At 39.5% G+C, this 17,366-nt stretch overlaps 1 protein-coding gene across 1 annotated transcript; it reads left to right on the top strand.

Moving 5' to 3' along the window:
* Positions 1 to 936: 936 nt before the first annotated feature.
* shoc1 (shortage in chiasmata 1) lies at positions 937 to 17,366 on the top strand. The gene is made up of 28 exons (XM_028577686.1): positions 937 to 954; positions 1,378 to 1,453; positions 1,547 to 1,676; positions 2,283 to 2,373; positions 2,456 to 2,646; positions 2,761 to 2,923; positions 3,385 to 3,490; positions 3,569 to 3,710; positions 3,804 to 3,908; positions 4,639 to 4,768; positions 5,217 to 5,311; positions 5,699 to 5,941; positions 6,448 to 6,933; positions 7,384 to 7,614; positions 7,751 to 7,939; positions 8,075 to 8,167; positions 8,675 to 8,856; positions 8,942 to 9,014; positions 9,111 to 9,180; positions 9,869 to 10,044; positions 10,122 to 10,227; positions 11,774 to 11,885; positions 12,552 to 12,673; positions 12,782 to 12,869; positions 14,098 to 14,229; positions 14,519 to 14,668; positions 15,632 to 16,433; positions 17,054 to 17,366. Coding segments are annotated over exons 1-28 (4,572 nt in total). The 5' UTR covers positions 937 to 952; the 3' UTR covers positions 17,140 to 17,366.

Here is a 17,366-nt window from a genome sequence, read left to right as displayed (position 1 = left end):
TGTGTATTGACTAAATATATATTACCAATCCGTTCATAATATCAGTTAGATTCTACATTTACAAAATGAAATGTGCTGCATATCTATAAAGAAAGAAATCTAGAAAATAAAATGTATTACAACAGAGATTTGTTTTATAGAAATATTCTTAATTTACAGTGCAATTGCAATTTGTAAGTAAGATTAAAAAAAATGCATTTAAAAGAAAAGCAAAGGAAAAATACCCGAGCGGGTTAGTTATAGAGAATCTTTGAAAATACACATGTGATACATGTAAATGTACTCGTAGAAACAAAGGTTCATTATGAACATTATAATGATAATTATAATGATGATCAACTTAAATTACACAAGTAAAATAGTGATAATGACATATAACATATTACCAATAATAAACCTAACCTATAGTGGTAATTCATGAAAACAGTAATTTAATAATAATAATTATAATAATAAAAGGAAAATTTAACTAAATCTATAAATAATAAATAAATGCACACATACACACACACGTAAATAGCCTACATATAGGTGTATACATATACATAATTAATTAATTAATTAATTAATTAATTAATACATAGAATAAGGAACTATAATAAGAACGTTTGGAAAAATAATTTATTTTATAGTTTTGTTTTTTTTTAAGAGTAGATTTTCTACCTACTGCTGTCTTGTTTTTATGAATACAATATAATACTCATTATATCTTCAGGTGGTTTACTTACTAAACGTATTCCATTTTATTATTTATTATCTTTTTAATTTTCTAAGGTTTGTACTGTAAAGAAGTCCAAAACAAGCTGAGATGCTTCAGCTAATAAAACAAAACGCCCCACAGCGCATGCGTGACGGTTTTTAAGAGACCACTTCTGTAGCTAGTTCATCTTCAATGAAGATCATTGACACTTCGCCTTTCAAAAAACAGACAAATAAAGCCGTTATTGTCATTATGTAAGTTTGATGCTAACCAACACATTCTGATTAATCACGTTTTTTTGTAATTTGGCTGTTGACGCTTTAATTCTATCAAATATTTTAGTTGAAAAGCTTATGTAGAAAACAAGTTAAAAGTCTCCTAGCTTACGCGTTAACGTTACTTGGAAGATATCGCTCAAACTAACTTTAGCTAGCTAGCTAACATAACCAAAGCTAACACTGCTAAAGTTGCGGTAGGCTACTGTATTAGCTATACGATTTATTTTGTGATAGTTAAGTGTACACAATCATTTTTAGAAATGTAGTTAATGTTACCTGTGACCTGGGGTGATCTGTTTTAGGTTTTCGTTAAGATAGTGGGGATTATAAAATGAATGTTTTCCTGAAAATGTGTTTAATTTAGTTTAAATTGACTTACTGTTTTCATATTGTTTACAGGTCTGAAACCGACACTTCTTTTCCTACTCAAACCTTCTCTGCTAACAGTTTTAAAGCTCTTGACTATGTCTTTGAGGTGAGTTTTTGTCTTGTTATTTTTACCTCCGAATATTATCATTAAACCTCAAAGCTATGTTGTCCTGCATCCCTCTCATGTCTTTTATTTCAGACCACCACCAGTCTGAAAGTGATGATGAACCTACTGGCTCTGCCAGCACCTTACTGTACTGGTACCAGCGACCTGTACCCGCACAGTGGAAAGCTGCCTGAAGTCACGTACAGGACACCGTGGATCAGAGGTATACAAGTGGCCTAACTCATGTCTTATAACCACTATGTTGACTTTATTTTTTATTTTTGACGTTTTATGTGTCATGTAAAGGGTTTTTACTTTTAATTTCAACACAATATATAGCCCAAGGCACTGTAGCCCAGTCTATATTTTCTATAAATTACATAATTTGTGAGAAAATTATATAAACTTGTAACTCCCTTTTTAAGATATACAGTGTGTGATTTTGGTATTAATGCCATACTATTATTTAAGTTTGTATTCTGTGAATGTTAAAGGGGACATCACTTTCTTTAACTAATCTATTTGATTAAAAGTAAAACTCATCATTTGCACTCTCCTAATAATTCGTTATGCTCAGATTTTTGCATATACAAGCACTATCTGTTAGGTTTTTATTAAGCAGTAAACCCAGGACATAACTGTCTGAGCGTACTGTAAAGACTGTAAGGCTGAAATGGTTTTTCACGTTAACTGAATTTATTCCAGTCTAACTGAACAAACTGTATAACTGAAACAGAGTAGAAAATGTGGTACATGAATACTTGTATATAATTTGTTTCAAACTACCCTAAATGAGACCAATACAAACGTTTTTTTCCACTTGTTATAGGAAAGGTGATCTCAACCTGCAAACTCTTTGTCAGTGGTTCTGTGCTCGATGACCTAGGAGGAAAAAAGCAACCAGATAATTCACCAGAAAGGTTCAAAACTGTCTCCCTGTACATAATTTTACTCTCATTATCTTTTATTGTTGGAGTCGTAATTTCACTTTTTATATTCCAGATTTAAAGTGGCTCTGAGTGAGGTGGAAGGGGATGTGGAGATGATACCCAGCTCTAATCCTGACTCACTGAAGGATCTTGACCAGGATGAGTATGTTTGCCTTTTAAAAGAGTCACAGGTCAATGATCCATGTCAGGAGTCATTTTTCAATTTGACAACTGACCAGATGAAACATGGAAATGACAAGAAAGGTAGTTATTTCAACATCTGTCAGTTATTTTTATTTCAGTATTCCCTCAAACAGTGAATTGGCTATTTTCATTGGTTGTCTTTCTCACTGAAAATATTTTTTACGTCTGTCAAAGATCTCCTTCTGCCAGAAGAGCTCATCGTTGTCGATTACCTGACACACTTTAAGAGACATTTGCCCACGCTGAAAGCCAAACTGTCCAGGCTGAGGATGCTTCCTGTGGCCGACCCTCTGCAGAGCTCGACAGGAGATGCTATCTCTGAGGACACCATATTCAGGTGTGTCATGTTCATTCTTCAAAAATACAAATGTATTAGCATCAAAATACAGTTAATACCAAAGATAAAAGTGGTCTTTATGCGGAATGGCAGAGAAGAGTTTGTTGTTCCTCACTTCACTGTTGCAGCCGGTAAAAGTGAGACTAATTTTAGTTACTTTATATACTGCCCGACAGCTTGTGAATTTACCCCTGGGGATCAATAAAGTCTAATCTTATCTTAATATTAATACATTATAATTAATTTGTTGGTTATATTTTGTAATATTAATCTAAATCTACAAAGTAACTTCAAACTTAAGTTATCAAAAAAATGTAGTAGAGTAAAAAGTACAATATTTGCCTATGAAATGTAATGGAGTACATGTATTAAGTAGCAGAATATGTGAATTACAAAGTGCAACTACCTCAAAACTTTACTTGAGTAAATGTACTTAGTTACTTTCCACCACTGCTTTTCAGGCACAATGCGTCTTATGAAAAACCTCCTGATGTGTACGCCAGTGACATTCAGACGTGTGCAAACATTCACGAGGAGTTTGGTAAAGAGTCACTAATGAACGAAGAGGTAACTAAAAAGGAAAATGCCAAATGATTTGCTTCTTATGTATGAAAGTACTTTAAAATGGATATTTTTCCCGTGTAGTCTCTGCTGCTGCCGGATGTAGTTGACACACTGGATCTGAGCCAAGAAATCTGCACCGCCTTTTCAAGCATTTGCACGAAAATGGATTTTGCTCCTGAACAGCTGGATGATCAGCTTCCAGCCCTGGATATGCTTCATAAAGGTAAATAACACTACATAAAGTGAAATAAGTGAAACAAAAATGCACAGTAACAAAGCAAAGTAAACTGATATACTGCAGTAACATTCCTCTCAGCTTCCCTTGCAGATGCATCAGTATCGGTGGATATTTCCCGGTATGAAATACCAGAGGAGCTCAGCAGGAAATGCAAGATGGAAGGAGGTCTGATGGAGCTGGCAGGTAACCGTTACAGATAGAAAACACTTGTTAGTTGATCATGTTTGGACAGAAATCCTTTTTTTACAGCGGCTTGTTTACTAAATATTACCACTTGATTTTGAATACAGTGGTGGGAAAAGTATTCAAATGATCAAAGTAGCAAAAACACACTATTAAAATACTCAAAAGTAATCATCACTCATTAGGCAGAATGGTCCCTGTCAGTGTTATATTATCAGATCTTCATTAATGAGGTATAAATTATGTTTTGTAAGTCAAATCCTAAAAGTAATTAGTACTGTTAAATAAATGTAGAGGAGAAAAAGTACGATATTTGCCTTTGAAATGTAATGGAGTAGAAGCAGTAGTGGAATGTAACTAAGTGCATTTACTGAAGTACTGTACTTAAGTACTATAGTATTTTCATTTTATGCTACTTTATACAGTACTTCTAATACATTTCAGAGGGAAATACTGTACTTTTTTCTCCATTACATTTATTTAACACTTAGGAGTTCCCAGTTACTTTTTACATAAAAAAAAAAAAGTATATGTTTCCATGACATTATGCACTATTAATCTACTCAGGAAAGTATTTAAAACTATTGACCAATTACAACATTTTCAATGCTTCTACATGTGTTTGTTAATGAGGAATGAGAGTAGTGCAAAAAGTACTGGTATGGTAATGTAGAAAACCAGCATAATAGAAAGTTTTAAATCCTGTGCTCAAACCTAATCTTCCTTGAAGGCCGCGCAACGCTTCCAACTGAAATGGAGCTGGAGGTGATTTTGACGCCGAGTCCCAAGAAGGGTCAAACCCAAATCTGTCTGTCCACATGTGAACTCCAAGAGGAAGAGTTGTCCGCGCTCAGCAGACGGTGAGTGACGATACAGCATTCATCCTGATGAGGTTTTACTTTATTTTCACATATTTTAGTTACTGAATATACAATTAAAAAATAAGTTGCTCTGACATTGCTCACCACACCAAATTTAAATGTGAAATTCCCCTGTGGCCGGGTTGGTTCAGTGGGTAGAGCAGGCACACATGTATTGAGAAGTTTATACCTTGACGCAGAGGTCCAGGGTTCAAATCTAACCTGTGACCATTTCCTGCATGTCTTCCGCCTCTCTCTCACCCAGCTGTCCTTTCAAATAAAGGTGGAAAAGCCTAAAAAAACTAATCTTTAAGACATGCAGAGGATCAAACATTATTTGGTACAGCATTAGGAGCAGATGTGACTGACAGAGTGAAGTCCTTTTGTGGTAATGCAAGTATTAATATTGCGTAGAGAAGCTCTTGTAACATTACTGATTGTCATGTAGATCTTTGATGTCGGCGAGAGCTCAGGACGAGATGGAGACGGCCCTTTGGCAGGCGGAGAAGCATCCAACCTTTGTGGTGGGCTTTCTGTTGGCAGGTAAAGGTTTGGATTTGTGGTTAAATAACATTTTCCACCTGATACCAAGGTGATAATTTTTTAATGAACATCAATCTCAAATCACTACATTCAATTATTATTTAGGTGTTGCAGCAAACAAATACATAAAATAAATAATTAGAAATAAAATGATGAATAGAAAAACAAATTAAAAAAATACAAGAACCATAAAAGTCAAAATTACTAGGCGAGAGAGCGGCAAAGTTAACGAGGTATGTTTTATCTAAATTATGATGAATCATAGTCAAATGTAAGGCGCTGATGGGATAACATTTCACTGGAATTGTACCCTGGCAGTTTAAGAGACCTACACTACAAATAAATCTATATGTTATTACAAATCTAATCTGCTTCATTTTCTCACAGAGCCTCAAATATGTGAACCAGCTGTTGACTTCCAGCCGCTGTCTGAAGCCTGGAAGGTCATACAGTCGGAGAAAGAAAGCGGCGTCAGTGTCGGTGACAAACAGTCCCAGATGGAGACGGGAGCCCCCCAGGTGTACTTGTGCAGCAGCAGTGAGTTCACAGAGAGCATGCGGTCCGACCTTCCCTCCACCGAGGAGGAAAAGATGGAAGACTTCAAAAAACTGTCACCTGAACATGTGGAGAGTGAGTAGTCTGTTTTTTTTTTTTTTTTTTTATTGAATGTGTTCTATGTCAGAACATAGAAGTAAATGTGGTAATTCATTAGAGGGGGAATTCTATGTACGTATATTTGTTATTATAGTAAGTTGAGCTAAAACAGTTAGTTGATTGATTACTAAGTCGATGGATAAAAGCATTCATTGACAAATTTGATAATTGATTAATTGTTTAGGTAATTCCTTTAAGTAAACCGGTCAAATACATACAAATTACAGCTTCACAAATGTGAATATTTGTCTGGGTTTTAGTTTTCTGGAACAGTAAACTACAGTTGGGTTTTGGACTGATGGTCATACAAAACCAAACAACTTCAATATGTCAATAATATGGCTTTGGTCAATTATGATGGACACTTTGCACTATATTCTGACATTAAAGACTCAACAATTAGTTGATTGTTTGATTGAGGACTTCAAGGTTCAGATAGTTAAAGCATATTTGACGGATCATCTCACCTCCTTTGGTCTCAGTCGCAGACAGATCCGTCCTGATGAATCGCGCAAACATAACTCCGTTACCTCAACTGAAAAAATGTGAAACCGTTGCTTCTCCTGCTGAAGCTACTGCGGACGACACCTTTCTTCAAAAAGAAACGGTTGCTGATATGTCTCAGAGCGCCTTCCTGATGCACCCTGTCAACGCAAACAATAAGGACGTAAAACCTGCCACCTTTATATTTTCAAAACCTGCTGCTGTCACACACACCAGAGACGAAGTTTCAGGCGAGAGGTTTTTAGAAGTTGCAGCCAGGTTCCCTGCTCGTAAGAACAACGCTGACACGAGTAGAGACGACTGTAGGACAGAGCGGAGCGTCATGTCCTCCAGAGACGATCACAGAGGTCCGCTGGTTACGAGACGGCCATCGGATAAGGACCTGGACCCGCTGTCCACCTTCATGATCCTGAGATCTCAGCAGATGGCTCAGGTTACTGTAACACCTCAGAGCTCAACTCCAGGTACGCTGTGATGCTAATTTGGTTGAAATGACTAAATAGATGTTGCATTCATTAAGTGTTCCTATTATAAAGTCTGAAGATGATTTTAATTGCCTCCTTTATGTTCTTGCAGCCGTACTTTTATAATTTTTTCTCCTGATAACTAGATGTTTTTTGTATGTATGCATGTCACAGTGAATATGAATTATAGGCCAGTGGTAGGTTAGGTAGCCTAGGTTTAATATTAAAAAAATAATCATCAAGAATAATCAGAAACCGTCTGGACATATCAATATTAAAATTACCATTATTGAAGTTTGACTTTACTGTATGTAGGATTTAATTTAGTTTTTAAACTTTGGCTCCATCTTGTGGTCATATCAAGATTGTGTCACCAGAGTTTTATGCATATAAAACTATCCAAGTAGTAACTGTAATTATAATTTTTATTATTTATCCTCTTTTTATCAGCACCTAACCGGCACCAGCAAACACCACCATCCGAGCATCATCAGCTCCCTCCAGAGCAGATGCAAAGATCAGATCAGAGGCCGATGTACATAAGTGGTGCTGTCTCAGGGATTGCCACCAGAGAGCAGAAAGCCGCCTTTCAGTCGACGGGTCACCTCATCAGTCATCCTGTCCGTCAGTCCATCCCTCAGGACAGACAGGGCAGCAGAGTAGTCCAAGTCCAAGCTACCGGTACAACACTTTCACGCCACCTTCCGTTACATATAGCAAAACATTTCTGAAATTGTCCTTGTTGGATGAAGCATGGATACGATGGTAGCGTTTGTAGTTTGTTATTCCAACCCCTTGTGCTCTCGCTCCCTTACAGAGAGCCAGCAGCGTGCCCACTGTGAGCTGCAGGCCTTCGCTCAGCCTTGTTTGAACTCTGCTCGACAGCTGGGCCTCAACTTCCCAGTATTGGGAGACTTCAGCTGCCTGGCCCCGGACCAAACACACTTCCTTCTCAAGCAGCAGGAAAAGGCGCTCTGCAGGACACCGAAGACAGAGCTGGTCAGAGGTACAAAATATCATATTCCAGAAACACATTTGTACAACCTTATATTTGGCTTGTAACTGTATGTAGTACAGAGATATTAATTCAGTAAATCGGTTAGAAAAGATGTCAAACTCCTCTGCTGGCCTTGTGTTGCAGATCAGGAAGTGCTTTTCGACCAGGCAGCTCTGATTCACGTGCTGGTGACATTCAAGGAGCTTCTGCTGAAGTGCGACCTCAGTACTGCATTGGGTCAGTATAAACTGACTCTAAACCCCCTTCAATCCTGGTTTCAAATCGTCACCATTTCTGTAGCTAAGATATGAATGTTTACTACTAAATACAGAAAGAAAAACATCCTTAGTTATAAGAGTTTAAAACTTAAACTTTGCTTCAACAGGACAGCGTGGGTCTGGTTTTATTAGATTTGATTGACTTGACAATGCTGACAACAAAAACAAACAACTATCATTACGTTTTGATTTAGATTTCATTTCTGCACTGGTCACATCCACTTTTTTCCAACTATTTTTAACACTGACCAAATAAGACCCCATCAGTCACTATGAGAAGCTGAATGAGAATAAGGGTTTTCAGGGCCTTAACTTTTGAGGATTTTCAGGTTAGATTTTTGTGTGTGTGTGTGTGTGTGTGTGTGTGTGTGTGTGTGTGTGTGTGTTTAAACAGTTTCCCAACCCTGACTGTAACATAGTAAATACCATATTGAGATGTTTATGGTCTTCTTCTTATGCACTAAAGAGTACCTGACCAAGGCAGCTGAGGTGTGTGCTGAGCGGAGTCTGGAGCAGCTGGTGAAGAGGCTGCAGATCCTCCTCTACCTCAGTCACAAGAACCAGGAGTGCAACCTCAAACTGCTGGAGCTGCAGCAGCTGCTGGCTGCATGGCTGCATGGCAGGACAGGACCGAACACTGTGGAGAAAGTCAGTTTGACCAGCATATCCGTCCTGTTTCAGTATTAATTTGTGAAACGCTTGCTATGATCTTGGTTGATTTGTCTTTTTGCAGATTCTTGTCATAATATCAGTCGACTCTGACGACATCAGATCTTCAATCATCAGCAGTTTGAGCCACGCCACTGGTGAGCCGCCCTTCATCTCTTATCAGCTACAACAGCAGCACTACTGATGAACTAGATGTAAGTAAATGTAAGAATGTTTGCTTGTCGTCGTCTCAGGTGCTGCTGTAACTGCAGTTTGTCCTGAGGAGGACAAGAAAAAACTGAACGGTGCCAGTGTGGTCAGCAGGTAAAAATGCATAGTTGTTTATAAATGCATAAATCACATTCAAAATTCGTGGTAGGTTTTTCACATCTTAGCACTACTAAAATATATACAGCAAAAAAAACAAACAAGTAATTTAGTTTGAGGTTTATGAACATTAAAGGCGCAGTAGGTAAGACTTATAAAAGTAACTTAATGTCATAATTGCTGAAACTGACCCTATGTTCTAGTAGAACTACATGAAGCAGGTCATTTAAAAAAAAAATCTGGCTCCTCTGGCACCACCTACAGCCTGTAGTGTGATTTTCAAAAATCCACAGCTCCCTGTTCAGATGCACCAATCATGGCCAGGGGGGGTGTCCAACTGCGTGTCAATCACTGCTCATGCACACACATTCATCGTCCCTTGTGGGGGGAGGGGCTTAGGAGACCGTTTTGGGCTTTAGCAGAAAGGGGGGAGGGACTGAGAAGTTGTCGATGTTCAAATATTTTGGCTCAAGTCCTGGATCGTCACAATCCTACCTACAGCACCTTTAAGTAAAAATCATTCCTCGTATCATCATACTGTATGAGTAAGTAACCAGAATGCTTCGGTGTGTAAAATGGAGAAAGTGGCAGTTGTTTTGCTGTGTTGAAGGACATAGTTCAAGCTGCTATGTTATGTTGAACAAAGCTGAACAAATGTTTGCTCGCTGCCATCCTGTTCCAACAGCACGTACGACAGTGTGTGCGTGGTGGTGTATGAGCAGCACATAGGGCCCGACTTCCCCTGGAGCTGTTTCTCTCTGGTGGTGGAGTACGACCATCCAGGCCAGTCGCCATGGGCAACCGTGTGCAGAGAGAGGAGCATCAGTCACCTCGCCTTCAACACAATCCTCAACGACACCGGTCAGCTGCCACCACATACATATTACTGACACTGTTGTACAGTGATATGTAATTATATTTTTTTTTTTTCCCAAAAGAAAAGGGAAAAACCTCGTGGTGCCTGGAGGACAATGTGCCATATGTGTTGTCTGTGACAGAGGGGCTTCTTAACTGTCCACTGCTGCTACAGACACTCGAGTCAGGGTAAATGTTCCCATTCATTTACTTAACTTTTTAAATTACATGACATTTAGCTGACGCTTTTATCCAAAGCGACTTTCATTCACACACCGATGGCGCCGCTGGAGTGTCTTGCCCAAAGCCATTCGACATTCATCCAGTCAAGTCTAATTAAATCCTATCCCTCTGGTAAGAATGACAAATACCTGCATTTCCAATACATTGCCATATTTAGACAACACCCTCACAGGGCGATATTACCAAGAATCAATGTAATTTTACAGTAAATAAAATGGTTCGTAAATATTTTGACTAAGATCAGAGGACTCCATGGCAACCACAAACTTATCAAACTTATCATAATCAGCATTTCATATAATCTACTGCTCTATCTGTTAAGGGGAAATCAGTCAAGATTTAACAGAACTTGGTTAGTATCTGTAGATATTCATTGTACTGTATTCTTTTACATATTTAAATCACTTCTTACAGTTATAAACGTTTTGTTTGTTTCGCCTTAGCCACTTCTGCCTAGTTATCGGTGGTTAAGGAAAAGGCTAAGAGAATCATTAAAGATCTAAACCACCTGGGTAAACAGCCTTTTCTCCCTGTTGAGGTCGTGAAGAAGGTAAATACACTGAGAGACTCAGGAGGAGCTTCTACCCTCAGGCCACTAGGATTCTTAATGAGGACACTACCTAAGGCTTAATCCACACCGTTATGTTTTCATTGTGAAACAAAAGCCATCTCCATCTTGGGCGCCTGGGTTGCTCACCTGGTAGAGCGTGCACCCATATACAGGCTCAGTCCTCGATACAGTGGGTTCGGTTCCGACCTGCGGCCCTTTGCTGCATGTCATTTCCCCTCTCTCTCTCCCCCTTTCATTGCTTAACTGTCCTATCCAATAAAGGCCCAAAATGCCACAAAAAAATATCATACATCTCTGTCCATGCAAGCGTTTATTTATATGATCTCTGTCCATATTAAGTAAAAAACTAAAACCAAGGATTTATTTGCTTACTCCGACAACGAGGTGGAACTGTTACTGAAAGGTATGCGAACCTACCTAACCGATAAGACTGACTGACATGGGTGTCTGCGTAGTTTTTTTCCAAAGGTCTCTGTTTCCGTCCGTCCAGACTACAACACAACCGCATTTCCAAATGTCTCCGTTTTAGTGTGGCTGTAGCCTAAAATCCTCACATTTGAGAGGCTGGAACCAGATAATACATAATTTACCAAATTAATAATAATCATTTTTAAACTTTTAATTTTAATTCATTGAAATTGTAAGTATTAAAACAATTATCAAGTGTTGCTGATTCATTTTCTAGAGGTCATATTCAAGTAATTGTTTCAGATTCGCTGGTTATACTAGTGTATCTCTCTTAAGGTAACCTCCACCTCACCTCCAGATAGAATATTTCTTCGGAGGACACGTTAAGAATAAATCTCCCCGCAACAATTTTACAGTCAGGCCTTTAAGTGTTTCTACCATATTTGCCAGTGATGATAAGCTATCATTTAAAACCATATGGTGAAAGTTGTCTGCATGTGTGTTATGTTACAGGTTTAATATAACTGTGCTTGAGAGGAGCTACTGTCCGTCCCTGCAGATGCTCGGAGGAACCCATCACTACGCTGTGATCACGGTGGATGAAAGCACCGCTATCGTCATTCAGGTACCATGAACAGAGATACAGTACCTGCTGCATCCGTCAAAACACACACACACACACACACACACACACACACACACACACACACACATTTTAACCATTTATTTATGTCCACTTGAAGAAAAATGGTACAGGGACACACATATTACAGATGCAGTTCAATACATACGCAAACTCATGGACCAGTGGCATGCAGCAGGTCTTCATAATATCAATTAATAAGCACAATACTAAGTTCTTAAGGGTATAAGACACACACACACACACACACACACACCATAATCCATTATGATGCTGAATTTCTTGTTTTTATCTCCCTCTGGTGAGCTCCTTGGGTATTTCATGGAAATATTTAACAAAATCTTCATATTGGCAGCAATAGACCTTTTTCAAGGCAGACATGTCATAGTAGGAAAAGCACAGGTGTATTCAAAACCATAAATGATGGCTGCATTCCACTTATAGATGCCCTGGTATTGTTCATGCTGACTCACTGAAATAGTTTACTGGGACACTTGATGGAATTGAGCCATCGTTAAGGTTATCAATTTCTATGACAAAATGTGTCAAATGTTAAAATGTCTGCTGTGAAAAAGGTCAATAGCTGATACTTACTCAGTTTCTGCAACTCTGTGTGTGTGTGTGTGTGTGTGTGTGTGTGTGTGTGTGGAGGAAGATGAACTTTATCAGGAGAGAGCCAGTGAGGGAGTAGTGATGAGGCTTACCGCTCTCTCTTTGCAGTACAACTGCTGTTGGCTCATCCTGCACTGCAGAGACAGCCAGGGAGGAGGGTCAGTGTCCATACATACATACGTAAATGCAGCACACACGCATACACACAAACATCTTCTACACAAAGACTCACCGTCATTGCTTCCGTCTTTCTTTTGTGATTGCAGATTTTCCAGCGAGGCTTTTAGCAACTTGGTGTTGGTTTATTCGTCTCTGGTGCTCTTCAGCATGAAGATTGAGGATTTAGACGTCAAGGTAGAACACAAACATGATTCGTTGTTCTGCCCTCCACTGTTCTTGATTTTTCAACTACAGTATACGTCATTGCTGTCAAATACATCTCAATCTTTCAAATGTGAGTCTTTGGCAATTAGACCCTTTCTCTATCTTAAATGTATAAGGGGTAGAGAGGCCATGGGTGGACAGAAATATCCCCCCAAAAGAAGAGGTAATAAAAGAAATTGGTAAACATGCATGTGTACTCATACGCTATACCTACTTTACTGGGCAGCAACTGATCTCTAAGTGACAGGAAATTAGACGTGGAAGTGCATGCCAGAGGAACAACTAATATTTGTGCTAAATTTAAGAGCTGATGTCATAATTGAGGCCACGCTGACTGCAATGCAATGATGAGGTCACATTGACCATGATGACTTGGCGATAAACCATTATGCAATGATGAGGAAATACTGATAGGAACTAATGACAGCAATGGCAAAATAAATGCAATGCATGAGCATTGGTCAGAATAAATCTATGATCTGAATGAATTTACCCTGTTAGAAAGATGTGAATAATGCTAGGTCAGCCATGACCCAATAGATAATATAAATAAAGCCGTAAACCAGTGACCATAAGAGAGACCACCACCACTAGTTATATGCATGACTTACCAGGTATTTAGGGCTTCAGAGGTCTTTGATTTGCTGTCGACATCAGGGCGAATATAGGATGTGTAGGCAGAGGATCACATGAATGAGGATCAGATGTTGCAGAGAGGAACATGAAAAACTTTGGTTGGCGACAGTAGTAGCAACCCCTATCCTAAAGTAATGCCCTGAATAATGCTGAGGTGATACGTTGCATTTGATCTAAACTTGCTCTAAATAATGGCTATACCAGGATTCAGAAGTACATTTCGGGAAATGGAGTAATGCCTTCATTTTCAATTTGAGACAAAAGCAATTTTGGAAGCAATAAATTATTTAATGTTGCGGCTCTTCTAGACTTTCCAAATGTTATCGGACTAAATGGATCAAATTCTGATAGTAAAACGAGTCATTTTGCGGGGGTTGTTGTGACGTTAAAAATATGTGTCCACTGATGTCTCTTTTGCCATGTAATCTATGGGGAAAAGTCTTTTTGGGCCAGTGGGCATCACGTGACGGGCCAGGAGTTGCAATTCCACTGTTTGGCCACTATGTTCAATTATCTTTAAAGCCCGGCGCACTTCCTGGGGGCCTTCTTCTGTGTTTGTCAGGTGCTGATTGTGTCTGAGGTGACTGAAATAGCCAAATGGATCAGCCAGATCTGCTTCCACAGCCTGATGGCCAGTAAGAAGGACCCTCTGGACTACCTGGACCGAGACTGGCTGACTGTGATTCCCTCAGAGGTCATCTTACATAGAAAGTTAATAGACTGGTCTTGTATTTAGTTGTAAAGGGTCTTCTTTGGTTTCATTAACTACTTCAGCCCAACTCATACAGGGTACCTGCAGGGTAAAATGCATTTTTTGTGGCTCCAACTTGAACTTTTTATTCATATAATTTATAGGTCTTATATCATATAACCAATATACCTTGCAACTTAACACTAGATGGCTTTCATTTTTACCCTCCCCCCACCTGAAGTTTTTCTAACTTGAGTTTGTGTGGTGCTATTGTTGTTTTCTTTCCCTCCAGGAGGAAAAGTGTCTGTTGCGGTTCCCATGTATTAACCCTCTGGTTAGTCAGCTAATGCTGAAGAGAGCTCCATCCATCCAGTGGCTCCTGGGGGCCTCTCTGTCTCAGCTGATGGAGCTGCTCCCTGAGGTGCCACATAAAGTTCTCAAGGTGATCAGACATATACCACTCCACTAAAATACACTACGTGGATACTGTACTTGGATACTTGCTTTTTTGCCTCTGTAATAATACATTTTATGTCAGCGGCTTAATGCGGGGGCTGAAAGCAAAGAGGTTGATGGGATTAATACATTTCTAAAAAATAACTTTTTACAGCCACTAATCTTCCAACAAGTGAATACTGTCAGTCTGATTATCCGATCAGATTTCTGTTACTTTATTGCGACATTTACATTTTCTTTTGGCCTGAGAGTACTCTAAGAACCACATTAACTTACAACGTGTTGTTTGGTTGTCCGGATAGGATCCAAAAAAATGAAGTCCTGAAACATCCACTCTAGTTCAGTGAAAGTCATGGCAGCCGTAGTATTTTTATTTTTCAATTTTTGGATTAAATTATTACATTCAACATCAAACGGTGTTTGTGATCTATTTTTTTGTGATCTTTTTCGTGACTTCACTAAGAATAAGGGCTGTAACCGTTAAGTCTGTACAATGTCAGAGTAGTTAAAAACACCCAACACACAGTGGAACACCATCTCTTATTGACTAGAATATACTGTATGTCAAATAAAAGCAGACAATTCTCACATCTGAGGAGCTAGAATCAGCCATTGTTTGCAATCTTTGCTTGAATAATGACTGAAACGATTAACAGATTGTCAAAATAGCCAATTATTTAACAAATTTTTAATCTAACTAACCGATTGATCGACCAATCATTGCAGCTCAACTGAGAATAATAATGCATTACTGCAGTTCCCACTTAGTATCCTATTAGTGTATCTAAACCATTATCCTTTACCATAAACTTAATTTCTACAGGACAGACCATACATTAAATGTAATTCACATTAAATCGATAAACATAAGTGACATGAAATAATGAAAATGTTATCTTTTCAGTGACACTGTAGCACTTAATAGCCCCTCTTCTCTATCTGGTTTTAGCTGTTCAGTGACACCACCTCCCTGTACCCACTGACCACAGAGCAGCCAGAGTCTCAGACATTCATCACTGAGACAAACCAACAGAGCAGTCCACCAAACAGCTCCTGGACCACCACTGCTCACCGCGAGCACGTGAACCCTGATCCACAGCCAGAACCCCCCATCGACCCCCACCCGGTACTATTCTGTAGTGACCACGACACCAGCTTCCTGTTCGGAGCGGATCGCGGCTTCTGTGAACCCGACCCAGAGTCGGTGGCGCAGGAGGGCAACACAGACTTCAGACTCGACCTGAGTTCTTCCTTCGGCAGCCCAGATGTTCACCTCCAGAGGAGCTGGACCAGCAGAGATCCATGGCAAGAGGAGGACAGAGGCAGAGAGGAGGTGGCGTTTTCTGGCTGGAGACGCAGAGCTGGAGCAGTGGGGAGAGTTGTTGGAAGAGCAAACGGTGAGTGGGCCCAGAAGGCTCCGAACGCAGACGCTCCTGCAGTCCTCCACCTGGACAGTCCTTTCAAGCTGGACTCTGCGTTTAGTTACAGCCCCGTCCTGCAGCAGCCGGTCAACAGCCGGATGTCCACGTACTCTACAGTCTACACCGACCCCCAGCGTCCAGATAACCCCCACATTTCCTATGGTCCGAGCCCTCCCACACAGGCCACGCTGTGGAGTCAAAGTCAAAGCAGCTTCAACTGTCTCACAAATGGTAGAGAGGCGACGGCTTTTTCAACCAACTATGGCTCCAAATGCTGGATGGGACAAGAGAGGAAGAGGAGGGGCGAGGCTGCAGGTCTGGTTGGAACAGGTGAGTCCATAGGTGCGCTTCCATCCAACGGTTTTTCAATAAAAGCAAAATGCAACAATGGAAACCGACTTAATAAAAATGAGACTGCAACCGTTATCAAAATCAATACTTGAAACAAACATAAATGTCATATTTCCATCACGCTGTCCACGTGGTTTCCCACCATTTGAGGTTTAACTAGTTCTCTTTTTAAATGACGTCATCTCGTTTTGCTCTATGTTTGCATAACAGTAGGGGTGCACGATTCAGAAAATGTCACGATTCGATATTAATGATTTTTAGGCTCACGATTTGATTCCAAAATGATTCTCGATTCAAAAAACGATTCACAGTATGTAAATGTAGTTACTTTTCCCATTGCAGTAGACATACAATAAAAAATAAAAATAAAAATATGAATCGATTTTTGGAATTCTATGAATCGATTTTGAATCGGTAGAGCTTGAAATCGCGATTTTTTTGCTCACCCCTAATAACAAGAGTGGATGGAAACACATTTTCTTCCAAATTGATTCCAGTTTGCGCTACAGTTGGATGGAAACCTGGCTTTTATCTGTTTTTGACTCTCTTTTTTTAAAGTGTCCTTTTGTTTACCAGATTGCCTTGTGTTTGTTTGGCAGTGGTGACACCGGTGAAACGGGCGAGGTTAAGCTATGAGAAGGTGCCCGGCAGAAGTGACGGACAGACCAGGCTGAAATTGTTTTAGTCATGAATGCTGTGTTCCGGTGGCCTGTTTGAAAAGACAAGAACGTTTTGTTTAATTCAAGTTATTAATTGCATAGTTCGAGTCATCATTCAGGTGAAATTACGTTTTACTTTGCCTGGTTTGATTTTTTGGGATAAAATGTCTTTATCTTTGGCATATATTCTATATTTAATAAGCAACAGTGCTCTTGTCCATTCCTGTTCTTTTTGTTGTTGAAGAATTCAAAA

Source organism: Perca flavescens, chromosome 5 (genome assembly GCF_004354835.1).
Source record: "Perca flavescens isolate YP-PL-M2 chromosome 5, PFLA_1.0, whole genome shotgun sequence".
NCBI lineage: Eukaryota > Metazoa > Chordata > Actinopteri > Perciformes > Percidae > Perca > Perca flavescens.
Note: the sequence above shows the minus strand (reverse complement) of the source record. Positions and strands in the feature narration are given on the sequence as shown.

Excerpts from the sequence above, each read along its gene's own strand:
- shoc1 (XM_028577686.1), top strand. Across the intron at positions 5,942-6,447 it reads GTCACCTGAACATGTGGAGA|TCGCAGACAGATCCGTCCTG; the intron begins GTGAGTAGTCTG and ends CTTTGGTCTCAG. Across the intron at positions 6,934-7,383 it reads ACCTCAGAGCTCAACTCCAG|CACCTAACCGGCACCAGCAA; the intron begins GTACGCTGTGAT and ends TCTTTTTATCAG.